This window comes from Equus caballus, chromosome X (assembly GCF_041296265.1).
Source record: "Equus caballus isolate H_3958 breed thoroughbred chromosome X, TB-T2T, whole genome shotgun sequence".
Lineage (NCBI taxonomy): Eukaryota > Metazoa > Chordata > Mammalia > Perissodactyla > Equidae > Equus > Equus caballus.
Window position 1 is genome coordinate 45,709,454 of NC_091715.1, and position 23,261 is coordinate 45,732,714.

Genomic DNA, 23,261 nt, shown 5'->3' on the forward strand with positions numbered 1-23,261 from the left:
ACGGGGCCATAGGAGACCCAGATTTGGAAGGCAGCTTATTTTATAGATGAGCTCCTCTAGGGCACACACTCACCTTCTACCCTCTCCAATAGCCCTGACCCAGAAATCGTGATCAAGGCCTTTAGGTGCCCACTCCTCTGCAAATGGACATTTAGTATCGTTTTACTCTGTTCTCCCTTCACATGGTGCTTTAGTTAACATGCCTGAAACTGTGTCCCTCGTTTCAGAGATGAACTCCTCCAAGGTGCCCCCCAGCCCTGCTGCAGTGCCTGCCATAAAGGCTGTCATCGAGCTGGCCCGGAGGCATCATTGGCCCCATATGATGCTGTGAAGTGGAGAGCAGCCACCAGGATTGTGTAATCGGCACTTCTGAAGTCCTGATAAGACAAACAAGTGCTGGGCACCAGTGGAGTAGCAGTTGAGGTGAACCATGCAAGTTGGGTGGAAACATGCTGGTCCCAAACCCAAGGTGTCTACATGATACCTTGGGGACCTAGTAGAAGTTATCTAACTTGTGTCAGCCTCTGTGTACACCGCCAAAAACATGAATAATGCCTCCTGCTTTATAGACATGTTGTGGAAAATGAATCAGCTGATTTTCACAAATCCCCTAGACTGCTGCTTCTCAAACTGTCTGCGGTGAACGACAAGTATTTGTTGTTTTCCAAGCCAGGCACTCATGGACCAATACATTTGTACGATGCAAGGAAAATGAATTAATAGAAAGAAGAAAAATGGCAAAGACACACAAAGTGCAAGCCTCGATTTTTTAAAACATCATAGAGACTCTCACCATAGACGATAGAACTTTCTAAACATGTACTCTCAAATTATGTACTTACCGCAGATTGGTGACACAATTTTGCGAGGCAGCAAGTGTCCACAGACTGCAATTTCATCTGTTCTGCTCTGGCACGGTGCCTAGCCCATCAGAGACATTCAATCAGTGGTTGCTATTTCAAGGGAATTATTACAAAATATGGTTCTTATCATGAAGGAGATTAAATAAGAAGAAATTGCAAGTAAAAAGAAGAAGAAATACCAAATTATTCGATTGCTGACAGAGTGTCAAGAGAGTTGTATGAACAAGAAGCAGTACAGGAGTTCAAAAGGAAGATATCACAGCGGCCAAGACTTCCGCTGGGCCTTGACAGTCAAGGAAAGATGGAACTTACTTTGTAGCTTTTTGTACTTTGTGATTGTAGGAAAGCTTCGTGATTCTTGCACACATTTCTGCGAGCCCTGAAAGTATAGTGTTCAGGAAATATTTAGCCTTAATCCCACCATCCAGAGGTTATCTGTGCTAACATTTGTGTGTACTCTTTCAATGCATAGTCAGGAAGATGACAACGAATATGATACAAATTATAACAACTATATATATGTATACACACACACACACACACACACATATATATATACTTAATGCTAGACACACATATATTTGTAAACATTTACATCAGTTTTCTGTATATCGGTACAAACATGTACAGTGACTCAGAGCCCCCCTCTATTATCACTGTTGATCTCACAGCCCCCTTGGCAAAAATTCCCATACTTGTTGTGTCTGGGAGTCCCAAAAGGGTGACACAAATTGCTATCGAGACCTATCTGTTCACTATAGTCTCCAACAAGCAATCTGGAAGTGCCCTGAGAGAGCTTCAATGGAGCCTCCAAGTAAGACGATGACCCTCATGATGTCGACATTGCCCCCAAGCAGTTCGCACAGCTGCCAGGGCCCACGTGCCAGAGCCAAGCTGCATTCTGTGCAGAGGTGCGTGACATGTCCCTATCTCTAACCCTGTACAAAAACGTGGACTTTGAAGCAGCTCCGCCAAACCCACACTGCCCCTCTCAGGATACCAGTCCCCCTCACCTCCTTCCCTCCTATCATGGTTATCTGCAAACAAGTCCCCAGTCTCCAATACAATGCACCAAGTACTTGGAAGCTCTCAAACCCTGATCTGGGCAGTTTACAGCATACACACACACACACACACACACGTACTCTCACACATACACACATTAATGCATTGCTGAGGAGGAACTGCCTAGTAGGGGAGAGAACCGTTATCACAGCTGCCCCTCTTCTATGTGCATCCGGGGCAGTTCAGAGGAGCTGGCTGCTCCTGAACTCTGGTCTCCACACCCTTGTCGTGGGGGAATTCCCTCTCTCCTCAGGTCATACAGGACAAAATTATGATTTGTCTCAAGGGACTGTACTAAGGGGCAAAATGAAAGACCAAACAATAAGCAAAATAAGACCCTACAAACATCAGGATAGAACTGCTCTTTGACCCAAGGCTGATCACCAAAGTCAGTCCACACATCACCTCAGGCCGATGAACATCTCAGCCACGCAGACCCCGGAGCTTGGCTTGGGGCTAGTCCACGCAAGTTTGACCCTCAGGCTGTGGCAAGTGGAAGGTGTCACCACAGCCCAGCCTGCCAGGGGATCTCCTTTGCCTCAGAACCTGTTTCCTTTTCTGCTCTCTGGTAGGATCCACCCTCCTCCCATGCACCTTGGCGACAGCACCTCTTCCTGTTGTTCTCTGGCCACATCTGACCTTTCATCTGGGCTGCCCCTCTCACCGCAGTCCCTGAGGCAGCTCACAGAAGCCAGGGTACCATGGGCCACTCTAGCACCCTCAAGTTTACTCCTGACATGGTTGCTCTGTGCTCTCACTCCTGGAAGCCTGTCTGACTACTCCTATTTTTGCATGCTTCTCTGACCCTCCTGCCCTCTCTGCTGTCCCTTCCTCTTTCAACAGCTCCAGCTCTCATTCTCAGTTCATTGACAGAGGAGTTCTGACAAGCATGTCCTGGGCCCCCAAAGTGATAAAGTCTCCCTCCCCCCAGCAGGTGACAACTCCACTTTGTCTCCCAATTCATACAGAAAGACATCAACCTCTCCCTAAAGGTGTGCACACATACCCGTATACCCACAGACAGCTGCCTCACACCTCCTGTTCAGACTCTCCCAGATGGGACATCACCCCAGTCTTCACTTCTGAGTGTGTGCTTATTGGCTTACATTCCAAGGCAGACAGACACACACTCAAGTGTACATTCACAATCAGGTGCCCACTCACCATATGTACACCCCATAAACACACCACATACACTTCCACACTTGCAAACGTATCTAATAATGCATAGGCACCTTAGAGTCACGCATGCCACACACAAGTACACAAATATATACGTGGGTACACACAAGGAGAGAGAAAATCTCAGAGCGGGGTATGGTGCCCAGAAATATGCGTAAATGCACACATGTGCACATACCTAGAAACTAACACACATTACAAAAACAGGGACACTCATTAAGACAAACACACACGCATATATGTGCGTGCACACACACACACAAGAAGGAGAAGCAAGTTGTGTCTACCAAAACTATCCAAATTTTGCGAAAGAAAGAAAGTTAGAGATGCATTTCTAAGCCTCTGCGTCTTACCTTCCCAGGCCTAGAATACATAGATATGAAGCTAATGATGTGACAGGCTTTCTCTCACTCTCTCTCTCACAAACACACACGAGCACGCACGAAGACACACACACCCACCCATGCTCAAACACACACACATTTACTCTTTCTCTCACACACACATACACATGCACACACACACAACTTCCTCAGAAATGGTAGAGCGGGAAAGTTGACGGTGGGAAACATGGTTCCAGATCCTGAGCAGCAGTTACTGTGAGTAGGTGGCACCTACCGCCTCTCCAGAGCCCTGGAGCACAAAAGAACTCAGTTCTTGACACCCAGCCTGGACAGCTCGAAAGGTCAGAGACATGCCAGCCTGCTTCTCAGCTCCTTCTGTTGGCTGTTCCCTGATTCCTCTCCCTGCTGTGAGACCTCCCTCCACCCTGGCACAGCCCCCTTGAAACGCAGCTGCGAAGAGAAAGCAGACATACCTGCTGTTCTCTCCAAACGCTAGTGTCAAGGATCCTGTCTCAGAAAGAAGAAGAGTGCACGCGTGCAAGGTGCGATGAAGGAGTACAAACAACCTACACGCCAGGACAGGGAATAGGAAATCAGCATGCAAGGCAGCAGACAGGTATCTGGGAGGAAAAAGAGGAGTGAGGAAGGACGGCAGTGGAATCCCACCCTGAGACACCGAGCTGCCAACACAGCGAAGATTTCCTCAGAACTCCCAAAGGATCTCCCAGCTCCCTCTTCCTCCCGCCAGCTCTGTAAAATAGGATTGATTCCCTGAGAAAACCTCAGTCCATGACGTGCCGACCTTTGATATGAGGCTCGGGACCTGTAGCTAACAAATACATAGACTGAAATCTCCTGAAGAACGTCAACAGCAGAGGGCCCTCAACACAGGGTCCTGGTCATCCAGCTCATGCTGCCTGCAGAGGAGGAACGGCCCCCTCTTTCCCCTCACCATGTGGCTAATACACCCAAAGCCCTCTGCCCTTTCTCTGTAGATTCCCACAGGGCAGGGTACAGAACTCCAGCGGTTGGGAGTGGGGCTGCCCAGACCCTGAGGCTCAAGGATCAGGAAAACCGTGATGCCCGATATTTCCCAGCCATGCTTCTAATCAGGACCCGTTTGCCTCTCCCAGTCCTGGCAAGAAGTGTGTGGATCAGTGATGAGATTATGTGAGAATAACACCAGGAATTAGATTTTGAAAAAAATGCCTCTGAATTATCAGTTTTAAGAAAATTGTCAGAACTGGGCAATGCAGGAGAGTGGAAGAAACTGCACCTACAGCAGGGACCCAGTTAGACTTCTATGCTAGAGTTTTTAGCCTACAGTCTATCCACATCAGCATCCGTGTCCCCACATGTGTGCTGAAAACAGTTCCATGAGCGCAGTTGGCACCAAAGTGGAGATGGGAAAGCAACGGGGGAACTAATGGGATGCACCATATATACCATGGCCCAGAACCCATGGACTGCAGTAGCCTTCCCCTTCCACTGCACCTTACTGTGAATTGCTTTGTTGGAGGGAGGACTCACCAGCCAAAAGTCATGTTCATGGCTTTTGGGCGCCAATGGTGCTAGCAAACTCAGGGGCTGTCGTGTCCCTCTCCTAAGGCAGAGAAGTCAAGGTTGGACTGGCTGCTGTGAGCTCCTTCACCATATCTATGCCCAATCCCACTCCAGCTCTAGCAGGCCTTATTAAGAGGTTGCTCATCTCTTAATAAGGATATGGATAGGAAACAGCAATATTTCCCTTTCCCACATGATCAAGAGTGTGGAACTTGTTGCCAGTGAGTGGTGCTTGGGAATGGAGGACGACGGCCACCCATCCTCAGACTGGCAGAGTCAACCAGGAGGCCGTCAAGTATGGTACTAGCTCCTTGGCTGTGGGTGGGAGCCCCCAGGGCTGAGGAAACGTCACTAATTGCACTGGGGCAATTGCCTTTCATTCCTTTGATAAACACCTTTTGGGTGAACACACACACACACACACACACACACACACACACACACACACACAACCCTTCCCTGCACACCCTGGCTTATGATTATCCATTTTCTCAATCCTCATGGGTTGGGGCTGCTTGTACTACTTACGCCCCTGAGAAAAGAATGGGATTTGGAATCAGAAGGTTTGACTTCCTCACTTTGGCTGAGCTGTGTGACAGTGGACAGAGCCTTTTACTTCTTTGAGTCTCAGCATCCCCAACTGTAAACTGGATATAACAATGATAATACCTACTCAAGAAGATGGCTAGGGAGATTAAATGAGGTGCGGTGTATGCAACTGCTTTGTAAAGTGCAAGTGGGGCTGAGCAGATACTGTGATTCTTATCATTGCTAAATATAATAATAGATACGAAAGTGCACTATGAAGCTGGTCACATTCCCACCAAGGTGGGAAAAAAGCTGCTCTGTCCTGTCTGATTTCTCTGGAAATCACAGGAGTGTCTACAGCCAGAGGGTCAGTCCAGGGGTCAATCCTCTCATCATCATTTTGCTAGAATGCAAGCCCCATGGGGTCAGGATTTTGTGTGTTTGCTTCATTCGTTGATATATCCCAGGTGCCTAGAATGGTACCTCATGCCTATTCAACAGTGAAAAGACATTAGGTGTGTGAGTGAATGAATCTTTTTGAGCATCTAGTGGAAAAGGTGTCAATGATAGTGAAGATAAACACTTTCAAGTTAGTGAGGTACTCCCACAAAGAAATTAGCTGACAGCAGAATATTACCTCACTCATCTTTACACGAAGGATATGGAATTATTTTAAAATATGAAGGCCACCAAAGCTTAGACAGCATGTTCAATGAATCCTTAAGCTAAGGGTAAATCGTGCAATAGCAAAGCCAGAAAAGCTGCTGGGATGCTCTGAAGGTGGTACAGGATTCTCCCCTGATCCTCGTGCAGATTCCTGAATGAGGAAGGAAGGTCATTCATAGCTACAGCCTATATCAATTGAGCACCTATTAAGGTTCTGGGCGTGTATTTATAGTGTATAATTTCACCCCAACCAGAACCCTTTGTGATAGGCTTTATAACCCCCCCCCCCCATTTTCCAGATGAGATAACTGGGATTCAGAGAGTTTAGGTCGCTTATGCAGGGCCATGCAAGGTCACTATTAAATGGCAGAATGAAGACTTGAAACCAGGTCTCTCCAAGTCCAAGATATGCACTTTACTCTTAAATATTAAATGGCACCGCTCTCCATTGTCTGTGAGCCGGTTCAAAATGCTAGCATGGGATATGCCAGCTTTTAGGTGAAGTTTGAAACCACTAGAGGGATATAGACACCATAAATTGACAGGGAGGCACATTTACACAGACTCTTAACAGAATCTCAACATTTAATACAATACACTCTGTTGTGCTAAGACAAAACGACTTCTTTGTTTTCCATAACTGATCCTGCTTCTCCAACAGGTACTAAAGGTGGACAGAGGATGACTACTTGCATTTCATGATTAAAGATTCTTCGGGCTCTTCCAGTTCGGCTGCTTCATTTCAGGCAATTATTGGGTCAATTCTAAGTTCTACTTACTTCTCCTTCTCCTCTATAAAATGATGTCTGGGGATTGGAAGAAAGGGTGAGGCTTAAGTGATATCATGGCGGCCGTACAGAGGCGTCCTCAGTCTGAGTGCTATTCTTTGGATTCTGCTTATGTGGCCATGCAACTTGAACGATGATTTCTTACTGGACTGTTCTCTTGCTAGACTTATGGATCCCCTTGAGATTTGGTTGCAACTCAGAGTCGACTCCAATGTGGGTAACCAGGGTAACGTTTGCCCCAACAATGGTCACTGATCATTTTTCATTATACATCGTACTGGGTTGAACAGTGTGCCCCCAAGATTCATGTCTACCCGGAACCTCAGAATGTGACTTTATCTGGAAATAGGGTCTTTGCATAATGTAATTAGTTATGATGAGGCCATATTGGATTAGAGTGGACCCTAAATCCAATGTGTCTTCATAAAAAATAGAGAACACACAGAGACACAGACTCATGTGGAGGAGCATGCTATGCGAAGATGGAGGCAGAGATTGGAGTGATGCATCTACAAGCCAAGGAACATCAAGGATTGCCACAACCACCGGAGGCTAGGAAGAGGCAAGGAAGGATCCTCCCCTAGAGGCTTCAGAGGGAGCGTGGCCCTGACAACACCTTGCTTCAGAACTGTGAGAGAATACGTTTCTGTTGTTCTCAACCACCCAGTTTGTGGTAATTTGTTACAGCAGCCCTGAGAATCTGATACATGCACCAGTAATAAAAGATTTTTGAGCACACATCTCCAATAGATGTATATTTCTTAATTTACAAATTATGTACTGGTGACACTGTATTCGTATGCAATGGTCCTCATGAAACATACACTAAACTTAGAAATTTAAAAGGATGTGATAAAAAAATAAATATGCTCAGAATTTCTAATGTTTCCTTTCCACACCTACAATAACTCCTCTTAACCAACCTTGTATGCAGGCATACCCCACTTTGTAGACCAACGTGCTCCAAGATCCCTTCATCCCAAGTAGAGTGACTCTGATGTGCTCAACAACAAACATTCAGCTGCCTTCTGCACTTTTCCATGAGGCTGATGAGATATTCTTGATGTCTTCTAAAGCACGTGGGAGCTGAGGAAGGTTCAGGAGTGCAGACGTGGGTCTGATCTCTCCATATCCACTCTGAGTGAAGTGTCTTCACAGACTGCAATAAAGCTTTCGTCTTCCAACAGTCATAATGGCCCCAGTGTTGTCGGCACGTGCCGCCTCTATATCCAGCTTTCCCATCCATCTAATACCCCCACTTACAGGATTTTTCAGAAGATGATGTCCAGACACACACGTGTAACTAATTTTCTCCTCTCTCTCTCCCCTCTCCTTCCCATACTTCTTCCGGGAAGGAAACACTTTATTTCAATTCTTCTTTCTAAGGGCCAGTGAACCAATTCTCCTATATCATGTCATCCTCCTTCTCAAGGGGGCATACACACTTCCCCCGACCCCAGGGTCGTTATGACTGTTGGAAGGTGAAAGATTTGTTGCAAAAATAATGACAAATCCTTATATTTATTATTTCAAACTAGTATGCCTGTTATACGACTTCGCTTCTGGAAATGACCCAATCCTAAAAGCAGCAGATGGTGAAACCATCACGCACACTACTACCCCGGCCCCTGTCACCTCTGCTGATCCTACTTAGATGAGAAGTGCCAAGGTGGGACTGCTCCTTTCTTGAATATAAAACAAGAGGAGATGGCAGGAAGCCCCAGAGGTGAAGATGATAGCTGATACACTAGTCTCCAATTTCTACTGCTATTCCCTGGAGAACCTAGTAAGATCTGAATGGAGTGGGCCCAAGGGGCCTTTATTTCCTGGGAATATGCAGGGACGTGTTTAAGAATCTTCCCTCTTGGGTAGAGGCGAGAAACCTTTCTGAGGGGTCCTGCCAAGATTTACCACAGTTCTTCTGGTGCACTGGAGGTAAGGACGGAAAGTAACTGACTGAGACAGTTCCCAGGACTGGTGTGTATGTTTGTGGGTCAAAATTTGATGGGGAGAGATGGGCCCTAATTCTTATGAATGGAATGTGGAATATGTACCCATTCCACAAGGACAATAAAAACCAGCGCACATGGTCTGATTAAGGATCTTTGTTTCTATTTACATTTCTATTTTTCATTATAAAAGTTATACACACTAAGCACATTAAAGAAAAATTTTAAAGTAGAAAAAAGAAGAAAGGAATGACCCAAAAGCTGCCTAGACCCAACCCTCTGGCCCAAGGACCAGGAAAACCATGACTGCCATCGTGCCCCAGCCGGGCTTCTAAACCAAGACTCCTTTGTTTCTCCAGTCCTGGCAAGAAGTGAGCAGATTATAGTTTCTTCAACAAATAAATGGCACGGAAATGCTGAGGGGAAGATGTAATATGTTAAAAGACTCTAAGCAACATAACCACATGCAATGTGTGGAATTTTTCAGATTCTAATTTGATCGAATGAAATGTACAAATACATTTGTGAGACAGTTGGGGAAATGAACAAGTTTATTGGGTAGCGGATGACTTTAAGTCTGTCTTGGTCATTTTCCTGGATATGATATTGTGCCGCGGTTATGTTAAAACTGGTCCTTATCTATTTAGATAAAATAAATTTATCTAATACACTTATCTAAAGTGTATTTCTGGATGAAATGGGTTGATGTCTACACTTTGCTTCACAATACTCCAGGAAAAAAAAAGAAAAGATTTTTTTTTTCTAGTATGATGGGGGATAGGATGAAACAAGAATTGAAGAAAGTTAATGATTGCTGAAGTTGATGACTCTTGAACTTAATGGGTACGTGGAGTGCATTGTACTATTCTTTCTGCTTTTATGTGTTTGAAATTTTCCATAATAAAAATTAAAAATAAAAAATGAAATGCTTGCATTACAGAGGGTAATGTGGGGGCAAGAGATGAGGAACACAAAAAATAAGAAATAGTCACGTTCACGGGAACAATAGCAAGTGAAATATGGAAAATGCCTGTGAAATAGCAATCACATATTCATAGATGTCATGCCAGTTGTAGATTCTGGCAGAAATAAGCCATCCTTAAGCAAATGGTGCTGGAAATGGCTCTGCAACTTGAAGCAATGTTTATTTACCCAAAGAAAGTACTTTGAAAGAAGGGGATGTCTTCCTGAGTCTTTAAACGTATTTTATTTTTTAGAAATCACTTTTTTTGTTCTTGTTGAAGGACATGCAGCAAATTATGTAAACAATAACACGCACCTCTGGTGAGAACGTTGAGGGTGGTGCGCTTGAAATTTTCTTACCTAGAAGAAACGAGGTGAAAGGAATCATTAACTCTCTCATATGTAAGCTTGGTAGAGAAAATAGCTGAGGTGCAGAGAGGTTTTTAGGGGTCAGAACCAAGGGCACACCTCTTAACCAAAGTCAGCACCATCTGCAAGGCAATAGCAACATAGCAAAGGAATCTTGCACTCTTTAGGAACTTCTGCCTAGGGGGTCCTCTATCCCTGGCGATCCATTACCCTGGGACAGGGGGTGGCAATCTTTCCATAGTGCCCCACCAAATGTCACACCTCTGTTCACTGCTGCGCTAGTGGTAGAACAGGGTGCTAACTGAGACAAGTTCCCAAAATTGTGTGTGTGCCTGTGTGCACCTGTCTGTATACGCCAGTGTGTGTGTGTGTGCATATGTGCCTGTGTATGTGTGTAGATGGGATGGATCCTCGACAGAAAGGGGAGGTGAGAAGCTGTCCCGTTCTACAAAACCTATATTTTAAAAACAAAAATAGAAAAAAGTGATGTGAAAAAGGTGTTATTATTTTTGGATGTTCCATTGAAAATATAACATAGGCACATTAGATTAGTTTGTGGAAATAAAGAAAGAGGAAAGAAAGTCGAATGTTATCGCATCCCCATAAATTCCCACGGTTTGTACTGCAATGTATTTGCTCCCCTCTTATATTCTGTGCATATGCATGTTTTAGATGGCCAAGGTCATACCATAAATAAGATTTTATGTCCTGCTTTTTTTCTCTTGACTTTATTTTGGTTTGTGAATGTAGGCACATGAGTCCTCATAAAGATATAAAAATTGAATCATATTTGCCCACACATTAAACAAATTGTAGTTTTCAAAATGATAAAATTTAGATGTAGTTAGACCTGTCCCTGAAAATCCAGAGCATTTGATCTCCATGGGTCTGATCGACTCTGTTGGCAGATGGAAGGAGCCTCAAGTCTCTCAATCACTGGCAAACTGTGAGGTGGGGGCTGGCAAGAGGAGAAGAAAAGAAGATGATCTAGGGTTGCCACCTGACACTGGAGTCACTTACCCTTCTTACCATCCAGCTCATACAGAGTGGGCCAACCCCTGCTCCTGGGCACTCAAGATGGTTGGAAATGGAGCTGCAATAGGATAAATCCCAATGAAGAATCAGGGAAGCAACTGAGAGCTGAAGGGAATCTATCCTGATTTCCAGAACCCCTTCCACCTCTAAACAAGGGCCTGCATGGGAAAGAAACCTTGAGACCATATACATGCAAAGATGATATTCAAAATAATTTACAAACAGCATGGTCATTTAGCTCAATACATACATCGGCAGAGAAATGAAAAATTTAAATATATTCATTTTTTTCCCCTGAACAAACTATTTATGATCAAACGATTTAACACATGCTAGAAGTTTTGTAGCTTAACAGTCAATTTCTATTGAAGTATACAGACATGGCTTGATATAATTTCTAAACTCTTTTGCAGCTCCATCGCTATAGGGAGCCTGTCGAGGTCCAAGTATTCTTCCTATTTTCATTGTTTCAATGTGTAGTTATTTGAAATATGGTGGTAAACATAAAGTTTATACGGAAAAGACTTTTGAATATTTACTTTACATCTTTTTGTGCGCCAGCCAGAGATAACTGAACATGACAACTTATCACCAAAGTAAAACATTTGGGAAATTATCTGACATGTGGCCTAAAATTCCAGACTTTCTCCCCAGCCTTACACTGGTAACATCTTTTCAAATTCCAATACACGTTCATCTGGGTGTTTTCTCATTAAGTCCATTCTCTCAAGCACAGACAATAAAGTTTGGTAAGTTATTTCCGATGGTGTTCCTTCCAAGTTTCACATTTTAAGTAAAATTTTACAAAGCTTTTTGGCTGAAACAGTTGAAGGGCGACCAACTGACCGGTTGGCACAGGACTATCCCGATTTTAGCACCGAAAGCGCTGTGTCCTGGGAAGCCTCTCCCTGGGACATGAAAAGTCCTGGTTTTCACAGATGGATGTGGAAAGTTGGGGGGGAAAGTACAGAGCTCTTGTGGCGGCCCCCAAAATTGGGGCTGAAAGCAGCAGTGCTTTTAGTGTCCAATGGATACCGCGTGGATTACAGCCTCCCCTGGTTGCTGTGGCTGTTTTGTGCCCTGACTGTTGATATTGACAACCACGTGAACCACTGGGGTTCACAACAATGGATCATGCATTGTTGCGTCACTTTGCGTGATGCAACTTGAGTGTGCAACTTAAGCGTGTTGTAATCCTGAGTGTGAGTCCTCAACCTGGCACTCAGTAGACATTCAGGAAACAGCTTTTGAATAAATTTCCAGGTATTTGTCCCACTGATAGATACACAGATGTGTGAAATTACCTTGTGCAAGTGTATTCTTTGCAGCATTGATTGCAAGAACGAAAAGTAAGAAGTAACCAAAATATCTACCATAAAGGAACTGGTTAAAATTATCAAGGTCAGAAATCTTATGCAGCCACTGAAATATAAAGCAACTCTTTATGTTCTTTAAAAAAAAAAAAAAAAAAGCTACTATCACCCTATTGCACTTTTAAAGAATGACTTGTCAAATAAGTATTGTATATATTTAAGGTATAGAATCTCATGGTTTGACATACATACACACGTGGAAATGATTACTACAGTCAAACTAATTAACATATCATCTCCTCACAGTTATCATTTTGTGTGTGTGTGGTGACAGCACCTGAAATCTATTCTCTTAGCAAATTTCCATTATTCCATGTGGTATTATTAACTACAGTCACCATGTACATTAGACATCCAGACTTATACCTCCTACACAACTGTAACTTTGTAATTCTTTATGTTCTGACATGGAATGCTTTCTAGGATATATGTCAGTTTTAAAAACACTGGCAAGCACAACGCTTATATCACTGCTGCCATTTGTGTTAAAAATGAACTAGACAGTACCCATTTAGATTTGTATTTCCGTAGAATAATTCTGGAAAGATACACATGAAACTAGAAATAGTAGCTGTCTCTGGCAGGGAGAAGCTAGGGCCCGGGGTCAGGAGAGGGAGGGAAATATTTCACTACATACAATTTTGTACTTTTTGAATTTTCTGCTTTGTGCATATTATCTATTTAAAATATTAATTTTAAAACCTGGTACATAAAATAAACCACTTCTTCCTAAAATTAAATAATCGGGTGGATTTTCATGTCAGATATATACATTGTCTTATTTTTTACAGATTCTTACACTGTCCAAAAGATGATATAGACTATTCTACTTTTTTCACAATGCTCTGAGATGAGCCAGGCAGCAGTTCATTTGTTATTATAAAATCTCTTTTATTCTCCCAGAGATTCAGAAGATTCATGGCCCTTTACATTTAACATAACGGTAGAGATAATTATTTAAAATTGGTGCTCTCTTGATTCTGCATGCTTTTGCTTTTCTTATTTAAAAATCTTAAAATTTTAGATATCAAAATATTCTACCCATTGAAAAGAACTATAACTATTCTTCAACGAGAACTAACAATAACTGAAAATTTAAAAATCAACATAAAAACCAATGTGTTCAGCAGCAGTACCAATTATGTAAATTAAACATAATGACGAAGTAGTGACTTGTTCTAAAGCATTGAGTACTGCATAAAAAGTGGAAAACGCAATTGCACTGGCTACCATGAGACAGGTCAAACTTGCAGTCAATAAGCACCGTGGATGTTTCTCAGATGTCACTGCAATAGGATGCCCATTTAGCAGTGGTCAGCATGACATCTAATGATTTATGTGAAAATTTATGTCATTACCTTAAAACTTCTCACAGGTTCTATTATATATACTTACCGGCACGGAAATATTTCAGTACTAAAAAAAAAATTATGGTTACTGGTGTGTACTGTTTGAATATCAACTCCACATTCATGCCCTTCTGCTGAGCCTCCAGGTAAGCCCCTCTTTCAGAGTCTCTGCATAGTCAGACCTGAAGGGATCCTCCAGTTATAGCTCCAGCGTCCTCACCCCTCCCCTACTGGGACATGCAGTCTGTTGGCTTCTTCAATGAATGAGGTTTCCTGACGCCCCCCCACAAATACTCAGTAATTTACTCAGAATTGTGTGGAAACATAGTGAACTGAGCCACATGCTCCAATTACATTCTACCATTTAAAGAGCTGGAGCAAAAAAATGATAAGGAGACAGATTATAGCACTGTGTCAAAAGTTCTGAAGGCTCCAGGGCTTCATTCTCATCTGTATGATCTTGAGTCAATGTGAAATGATCCCTCCGTTTTTCCAACTTTCCGGTGTGGATAATGATAGCTACCTTGCACTACCAGTGATAGGATACATTTTAATGCGTGTAGAGAAGAGTACATAATATGCACTTAATAGATGGTTTGTAATACATTTGCCCACTAAGCAGACAAAGTGCTCAGGGCATTATGAAGCAAGAGCAGTCAGAATATCGAATTCAGAGAGGTCTGTGCATATGCATGGGAAAAAGACCAGTGTCTTTCTTTATTTTCACCTACCTCTGCCTTAAATTGAGCATGTCCTTCAATTATGAACCTAGGCAAGAGACCACAGTAATATTAGTAGTACATGTGACAATGTCACCAATAAAGATTTTCATATCATGTTACATTTGTTTCACACTTCTCAAAGTATTGTTTATGCTCATCACTGCTTTGAAATTATGGTAGTTACTCTGTCCATCACTAGATACTGTTATTTAATGCATTAATAAAGACATACTTATGTTATCAAATCACAGTATTTTTTAAAAAATTGCAAGCCCATATTTCAGTTTAATAAATTTGCTATAATCCTGCATATTTAATTTTATGCATTTATTATAAACAAATATTATTCTCCTAAGGAAGCCACAGGCTACATCCAGCTGCCAAAGGGTCCCATGGCACTAAAAGTTTGAGAACGCCTGTGCTAGGAGATGTTTTAAAATGAGAATCCATAGGAAAAGGAAGGAGTTGAGCTGACATGTTGGGTATTTTCATGTATGTTCTCTCACAGACAGGGACAATACAGAGGCTTCTGCGGTTGAAGCACCAGAGTCACGAAGGGCAGAAAGTGAAGATGAGGCTGGGCATATTTGGGTGGGGGGAGTTCGAGTGAGTTGGGAAGTTTCCATTTTGAAAAACCAAGAGGCCACAGGGAGTCACCGTGGGTCTGTGAGCAGGAGAGTGCACACAGCAGTGGTGTCTGAGGCTGCTGCTTCTGAAGGCTGGGGGCAGACCAGCTAAGAGCTGGGGCACAGGGAAGAAAAGGAGCAAAAGAAGGGATCCAGGTGGGGAGGGGGCAGGAGGCTGGCAGGCAATGTGGGTCCCCAAAGACCTAAACCCAGTTCACAGCATTCTCCCTGGAGAAGTAGTCAGGGGCAGGCAATGGCTGCAAGTCTGCCTTTTGGAATGCTGGCCTCAGAGAAGTGAGGTGACCGAGGAGAAGAGGCCCAGGTTGAGAGAAAGATGCTGCGTGAGGTTGCAGGGGGCCCATTTTAAAGGTCCTGAGGCGCCAGGAGCACAGATGCGGGCTTCTTCCAGATCCCTCTCTTTCCTATTCCACTCCACCCCAAACCACCCCCAACACCTGCTGCAGTTAGAAAACCATAAGAGAAGCCACAATAAAATAGTTCTGGGAAAGCAGCCACCTCAGAAAGGGTTCCTGCTACTAAGGCCAGATGGCCTTGACCTGTGGTTCTTTATACATTAACCCACAGCAGTGGTTCTCAAAGTCCTGTCCCCATACCAGCAGCATCAGCATTCAGCACCAGCATTAGCTGATAAATTGTAAGAGACATAAATTATTGTGCCTCATCCTAGTTACACAACTAGCAAATGACTGAGTCAGCATTTCCATCTAGGTCTGCTAACCCAGAAATGAGCAACTCTTTTGTTAGCTATGGCTGAGCAAATGTCCTTACTTAGGGGGACCAAAAAAAAGTACTTTCCTTCTAAATTAGTCTGCATTTCCAAAGACTTTTCCCTCCAGGTACTTTTATATGATTGAGATTTGGACGTGTTTTCCAGCTACACTGCCACAGGACAACTTCTTTCTTTGTGGGCAGTCACTTCACGCAGCCTTCCCTCTGCTGACAAAAGGGGCAGGGTTAGGAGAGGGTGAGGGGCTGGGGCAGGGTCCAAACTGAGGGACCCAAAAGGACTCTTCTTAGAGAGGCTGGGCCCAGCAGGGCCTTGCCTGTGTAGTGCTGCTGTACTCCGAGGGACCCCCTCCCCTCCAGATCCGGAGGGTCAGAGAAGGCCTCCTGAAGGAGGGAACATTTGAGCTGGGTATAAAGCAAGGGGAAACCAGGAGGGAGGCCAGATCCTTGGAGATCGGTCCAGACCAAAGCCAACTCCGGGGATGCAGCTGGGGCAGGACCCCTGGGGTGACTTCGGAGTCATTGTGGAATCCTGAGGACCTGCTCCCTCTCCCTGTTGTAGACCTCAGTGCTCTATTGTCAAGAGGTGGATCAGAATCACAAGGTTCAGCTTGGGTGGAGCAGGCCAGTATGTGGAGGCAATGACTGTCTGTTAGGTAGGGGTGATGCTGTTGGGACTTCCAGGGCCACTGAGCTCTCCTTACTCCACTGCAGATTTCTGCCTAAGGAGGCACACACAAGACAATGGGTAATTCAGATGGAGGGGAGGAAGCAAGGGGGGTAGGAGGGGCTGCCCCTCAGGCCATCAGAGGCCTTCATCTTCCCTGTGCCACCCACTCACTCACTAGCAGGAGGGCAGACTATTTCCTCTCTCTGACCCTGCCTCCCCTCAAAGTCCTCCTAGGCACCCACTAGTGACCCCATTTCTGCTTCTCTCACCTCACTGCCACCTTGTGAGTGCACTCCTCCACCCTCTGGTGCAATCTATCCAAATTCCACATCTAAATCTCCAATATTTACACAGGTCCAAGTTCTCTGGTGTTGGAAAATCCTGCTATCCTTGTTATTATTATATTATTTTTAATAAAAGTCCTTTGAAAACTCCAGAAGAAGACAAACTAACATACCAAAAGGCCCCGCAGTTTGAGTGGGTCATCCCATCTTTTGAGGTTCCTTCTCAAGGCTCCTATACCCAGAGCTTAGCTGTGAAAATGCTAGCCTGAAAACAATAAGCCCTCTTTCTCCGCTGTGAGGTTGGGGCAGTTAGAACCGTGAGAGTGGCGGTGGCATTTCCACTCAGCTATGTGGCCATTAGCTGACTTGGAGGCCAAGTAACCTCATTAGGATTACTGCTAAGTTGTCCCGGGTTGCCAACAGGTCAAACCAGCTCTTTTCTTACTTGAGGAACTGAGTTGTAGAGATGACGTGTAGCTTGCTTAAGGTTACAAATGCAGCTAATAATGATGGAAAAGTGTAACAGCATTGCTCTCTTGTCTCCCAGGCAAAGGTTCCTGCAAACATATTCCTCTGAAGGAGACTGACTCTTATTTGAAATTCTCAACCTATAGTCACTCTGAGCTACAGGACGGTTAGGGTGGTTCTTTTCTCCAAGACCACGTTGATCTGTACTCACTCTGAAAATTCACATGGATTATGGAATCCCGTTGACATCCTAAAATCACTGACATCCATTTGGGAAAGGCATCTACAAGATACTACCCTCAAGCCTGAGAGAAGTGAATTCTAATCCCGAGGTTTAGAGAGGATGTGCATGACTGCCCCAGAGAGATTAAATGTTGCACTAAACACCCTCACTGATGAGCAGGAGTATTCTTGGGATTGGACAGGAAGGGCAACAAGCCCTGAAGACAGCAGCTTTTGTGGGGGTTGTGGCCTTGGACAGTGGATCTGTGAAAGAGAAGGAAAAATCTCCTGGGCTAAACTCCCGGAGAACACCAATCGTTTTGCTGTGTTTCTTACAGCACAACCCAGCACAGTAATACAATTAAAGGACCCACGCACATGTGTTGAATGCATGCTCACATACATGAACTGCTTAGGAGGGACAATCCGGTGAACTGAGCAATAACTTTGGGAGAGCTTTGAAAGACAGACGTGTCCTCTTTTCCTCTACTCTAAGTATCAGGCATTGTGCTATAGGCTGATTTTAAAGTGGGGACACAGAAAGAGAGGTGTGAAAGATAAAGCTTGCCATAAAGATCCTTTACTTTATATATAGTATGATTTAGTGTTCATAACAGGTTAGGATTATTATTATTTCCATTTTTGTTTAACAGATGACACAACTAAGGCTCAGAGAGGTTAGGTGTTTTATCTGAGCTTACACAGCTGGCAAGTGCCTGGGCTCTCCTATCTGAGCCTGAGCCCTTGCTTACGCTTCCTCTCCCCACACTCCAGAATAATATTCCTCTCTCCACTTAACTCCCAGAGATCAGACTCTGATGGGTCCTTGAGGGATTCCTGCCAGGGAGTTGCCATCCCTGCAACCTCCCACCCCCATCCCGACCCCCACGCCAAGTAATCTTTTTTCTGCTGTGGAGAGTGGGCCTGTAAACAGATGAGGCCAGAATCTCCATTTCAGGAGCTTTCTCTAGAATCTGTCCCTGTAGTTACTTCCAGTAGAAGTTGTTTCAGGAAGAGGTTTGTCTGACTGCAATGGACAGTGGTGCAATTCATCACTACAGGAGGGCAGAATCCACGACTGAGGGGCCACACGTCGAGAGGGGAGGGGCCAGGGGGCGGCCCCCGTGTGACCAGCCCTGAGGAGAGGTCAGGAGAGAAGGCTGGATGAGGAGTGCCTGGACAGCCAGCAGCTGCTGACGTTCTATATCACGCGCCTGGGGCCCAAGGTAACTCAGAAACCTTTAAATAAACAGCTGGGCTGGGGGCGTTGCGGAGCCGGGGCGGGAAGGGGCAGGGACTTCAGGGGTCGGGCACTGAAGCTGGGGACGCCGAAAGTGAGGCGGGCTGAGAAGGAGTCCGAATTCTCGGAGGAATTATAGGGAATCAGGGCTCTGAAGCAAGAAACCAGGTGTGAGAGGGAACACAAGCGCGAAAGAACGTCAGAGGGCGCAAGAGCGTGGCTGACCAAAAGAGTGCGCTCGGAGATAGGGGCAAAGGGTGGAACACGGCCAGCCCCAGAAGCATAGGTAAGGTGGGAGCAAGGGGACACTTTCTTCCTCTGAACCCATTTTCCATAGGTTGTATCCTTTCAGCCATTTTTAAGGTAAAATGTTGACCCAAGTGTTTTTTAGGTCATAAGGAAAGAACGTCAGAGGAAGCTGTAGCAAAGCGAGGCTGCGCAAGGCGCAGGACAGGCACTGAGAGGGTGGCGCCTTTTTTAAAGAAGGTTCCATCTCTTTCCACCCTAATGCTCAGACCGTATCCCCGCCCCCAACTTTTCCTCCGTTCGTCCCCCCGCCTGGGCATGATCCGATCGCCTTTAAACCAGGTAACACCAGCTCTGGGAGCCTCTGACTAGAGGGGGTGGAGCCCACAGCGGCCGCCAGCTGAGCTCAAGGGCTGGTGGGAGGTGTTTCGGGGCGCTAATGGCGCACCGCGGCCGTGACGCTGGCCAAATCATTCACAGAAATCCCTGTCTCATTCCATCTACAGTCGCAGTTCGATTCCAGAGGCCTTTCTCCTCAGGCCTGGCGGTGAGCTGATGGCCCAAGTTCTAGAAGCTTCCTTGCCCTCCAGCTGTTGGGTCGGCTAGAGCTTGGCAAGTTGGGGAGGAGCCTTACCCGAGGAGGCGGCTGAGAAGGCGGGGGAAATGGAGGAGGAGGCGGCGGCGGTGGGGGCTGCGAAGGCGTGTTCAGGCCACGGAGCTGAGGAGATGAAGCTGGAGCCACTACAAGAGCGTAAGCCCGCACCTGAGGAGAACTTGACGTGGAGCGGTAGCGACAGCGGCGACGACGAGAAGGTGCTCCCTTCAACCCCCCCTCACTGTCAGAGCAGTTCCTCTCCCCTTTGCCTGCGCCGCAAGCCCCGCCCTCGGCCCCAGCGCTGGGCCCGCTCCCGAGCCCGTCCCGGGACCTCGGCCCCACCTCTACCTCCAGCCCGTCCTCTTCCTCCACCTCAGTCCCAGCCACGGCCCTGGCGCAGATCTCGGCGTAGATCCCGGCTGGGTTCCAGGCCCCAGACACGGCGAAGCTGTTCTGGTGACCTAGGCGGCTCTGGGGATCGAGGTGGCTTAGGGGACTGGTTACTGGAGTTGGAGTTTGATCAGGGTCCCTCGGGCTGTTCTCATGTGGAGAGCTTTAAAGTAGCCAAGAACTGGCAGAAGAACCTGCGGTTGATCTACCAGCGTTTCGTTTGGAGTGGGACCCCAGAGACTAGGAAACGTAAGGCAAAGTCGTGCATCTGTCATGTATGTAGTACCCATATGAACAGACTCCACTCTTGTCTCTCCTGTGTCTTTTTTGGCTGCTTTACTGAGAAACATATTCACAAACATGCAGAAACAAAACAGCACAATTTAGCAGTAGACCTCTATCATGGGGTTGTATATTGCTTTATGTGTAAGGATTACGTATATGACAGAGACATAGAACAGATTGCCAAAGAAACGAAAGGGAAAATTTTGAAGTTATTAATTTCCATCTCAACAGATGTTTCTCAACAACAGTGTATGACATCAGGTGTTGAAGAGAAGCAAACAATCTGTGAGTTAAAAGAACAGGAACCAAAACTGGTGAAACCCAAGAAAAAGAGGAGAAAAAAGTCAGTCTATACTGTGGGCCTAAGAGGGCTAATCAATCTTGGAAACACTTGCTTTATGAATTGTATTGTCCAGGCACTTACCCATATTCCTCTACTGAAAGATTTCTTCCTCTCTGACAAGCACAAATGTATAATGACAAGCCCCAGCTTGTGTCTTGTCTGTGAAATGTCTTCGCTTTTTCATGCTATGTACTCTGGGAGCCGAACTCCTCACATTCCCTATAAGTTACTGCACCTAATATGGATTCATGCAGAACACTTAGCGGGATACAGGCAGCAGGATGCTCATGAGTTCCTTATTGCAATATTAGATGTGCTGCATAGACACAGCAAAGATGATAGTGTTGGGCAGGAGGCCAATAACCCCAACTGCTGTAACTGCATCATAGACCAAATCTTTACAGGTGGCTTGCAGTCAGATGTCACATGTCAGGCTTGCCATAGCGTCTCTACCACAATAGATCCATGCTGGGACATCAGTCTGGATTTGCCTGGCTCTTATGCCACATTCGGTTCCCAGAGTCCAGAGAGGGCTGACAGCACAGTGAGTAGGGATGACCACGTACCAGGAATCCCCTCACTCACAGACTGCCTGCAGTGGTTTACAAGGCCAGAGCACCTTGGAAGCAGTGCTAAAATCAAATGCAGTAGTTGCCAAAGCTACCAGGAGTCTACCAAACAGCTCACAATGAAGAAATTACCCATTGTGGCCTGTTTTCATCTCAAGCGGTTTGAACATGTAGGCAAGCAGAGGCGAAAGATTAATACTTTTATCTCCTTTCCCTTGGAGCTGGACATGACTCCATTTTTGGCCTCCACTAAAGACAGCAGAATGGAAGGCCAGCTGCCAACAGATTGTGCACCCAATGAGAATAAGTATTCCTTGTTTGCAGTGATTAATCACCATGGAACTTTGGAAAGTGGACACTACACCAGCTTTATCCGGCAACAAAAGGACCAGTGGTTCAGCTGTGATGATGCTGTCATCACCAAGGCTACCATTGAGGACTTACTCTACAGTGAAGGATATTTACTATTCTATCACAAACAGGGTGTAGAGAAAGACTAGTTTTACCAGACCACTTACCAGAAAAAAGTAAAAGAAATGAATAGGTGAGGATCCTGAAGTGACACACAAGCCTACCTGGAATGGACAAGGACAATACCAATGCAACAACCAGCACCTCTTGAAGTAACACAAAAACCTCTCTGAAATGGACAATGACAATAGCACCTATATGACAATTAGCACCTTGATATAAAGAGCCTACTTTACCATGGCCTATGGATCTATAAGAGGAAGAATACTAACTAATGACCAGTCAGTCTTAAGAAATGAAAGGAGGGAGAAGAGGTTGAAAATGGTCACATAAAGCATAATTGAATGGAAAGGATGCTTTAGGTGGGGAGAGTGAGACTAGAGATGTTCTGACACTGCTATATGTCATTTGTTTCTACACAAATACTGTGAGAAGTCAGAGACTATTCCTTCATCAGCAAAAAGCTTCATGACTGGTGTTCCAGCTATGGCTGACCAGTCAAATGATTAGAAAAAAAGGAAAATATTTTAAAAGAAATTCTAAAAAGCTTTAAAAGAAAAATATTTAAAAAAAAAATTTTAAAAGAAAAGTATTTTTAAATGTTGAAAAAAATTTAAGTTAAATACTTTTAAAAGAAATGTTTTAAAAATCACAGGGAGTTTTTTAATTTAAAACTTCAAAATTATTAAAATGAGGCTTAAAAGCAAATTCTTAGAAATTCTTAGTTTAAAAAAGGTAAAATGAATAAAACAAGAAAAAAATTATAAATTAAAATTTAAAAAAGTGAAACAGTTTTAAAAAGTTAAAAGAGGAAACTCTAAAAGTTTAAATGAAATAAAATGTTACTATAAATAAATCTTGCATAAAATATGTGTTGAAAAATCAAAGGTTAACAAAATTCATGAATAGTTTAGTGATTAAGAAATAGACTTTCATAAAACACAGAATGGAATGAAAATTCAAATTTAAGTTGAGCGAAAAGTTTAAAACAATTCAAGACTTGAGACAAAATTTGTTTAAAAATTTTAAATTTAAAAAGGAAAAATTAGAGAAAAATAGAGAATTTTAAACTATATTTAAATAATTATATTAATTTAAATATATTTTAATAATATTTAAACAATTAAATTTACATTTAAATTTAAATAATATTTAATTATAATTTTAATTATATGATATTTATATATCAATATATATTGATATATAAATATAATTATAATATTAAATAAATAATTTTATTTAAATAAAAACTTTAAATTTTTAAACAAAAAGGATAAAAAAATTTTAAACCTTTACAAAAATATTTAAATAAAAATCAAAGAATGAAAAGAATTAAAAGTATTCAA

At 44.1% G+C, this 23,261-nt stretch overlaps 1 protein-coding gene and 1 long non-coding RNA gene across 5 annotated transcripts; both read left to right on the forward strand.

Moving 5' to 3' along the window:
- The first annotated feature begins 227 nt into the window (after nucleotides 1-227).
- Nucleotides 228-7,737, forward strand: LOC111771501 (uncharacterized). Its single transcript, XR_002805357.2, has 2 exons — nucleotides 228-5,317; nucleotides 6,873-7,737. It is a non-coding gene; the product is annotated as an uncharacterized lncRNA (long non-coding RNA).
- Nucleotides 7,738-18,863: 11,126 nt separating this feature from the next.
- Nucleotides 18,864-22,960, forward strand: USP51 (ubiquitin specific peptidase 51). 4 transcript variants are annotated; one of them, XM_023635228.2, is made up of 3 exons: nucleotides 19,010-19,302; nucleotides 19,532-19,604; nucleotides 19,769-22,960. In XM_023635228.2, the coding sequence occupies exon 3, from the start codon at nucleotides 19,926-19,928 to the stop codon at nucleotides 21,942-21,944; it is 2,019 nt and encodes a 672-aa protein (XP_023490996.1). In that variant the 5' UTR covers nucleotides 19,010-19,302; nucleotides 19,532-19,604; nucleotides 19,769-19,925; the 3' UTR covers nucleotides 21,945-22,960. The 4 variants fall into 4 exon arrangements, with proteins under 4 accessions (XP_005614252.1, XP_023490996.1, XP_014584386.1 ...); XM_014728900.3 differs by having other exon boundaries at nucleotides 19,046-19,302; nucleotides 19,408-19,604; XM_005614195.4 differs by lacking the exons at nucleotides 19,010-19,302; nucleotides 19,532-19,604 and adding an exon at nucleotides 18,864-19,002.
- The last annotated feature ends 301 nt before the right edge of the window (nucleotides 22,961-23,261 follow it).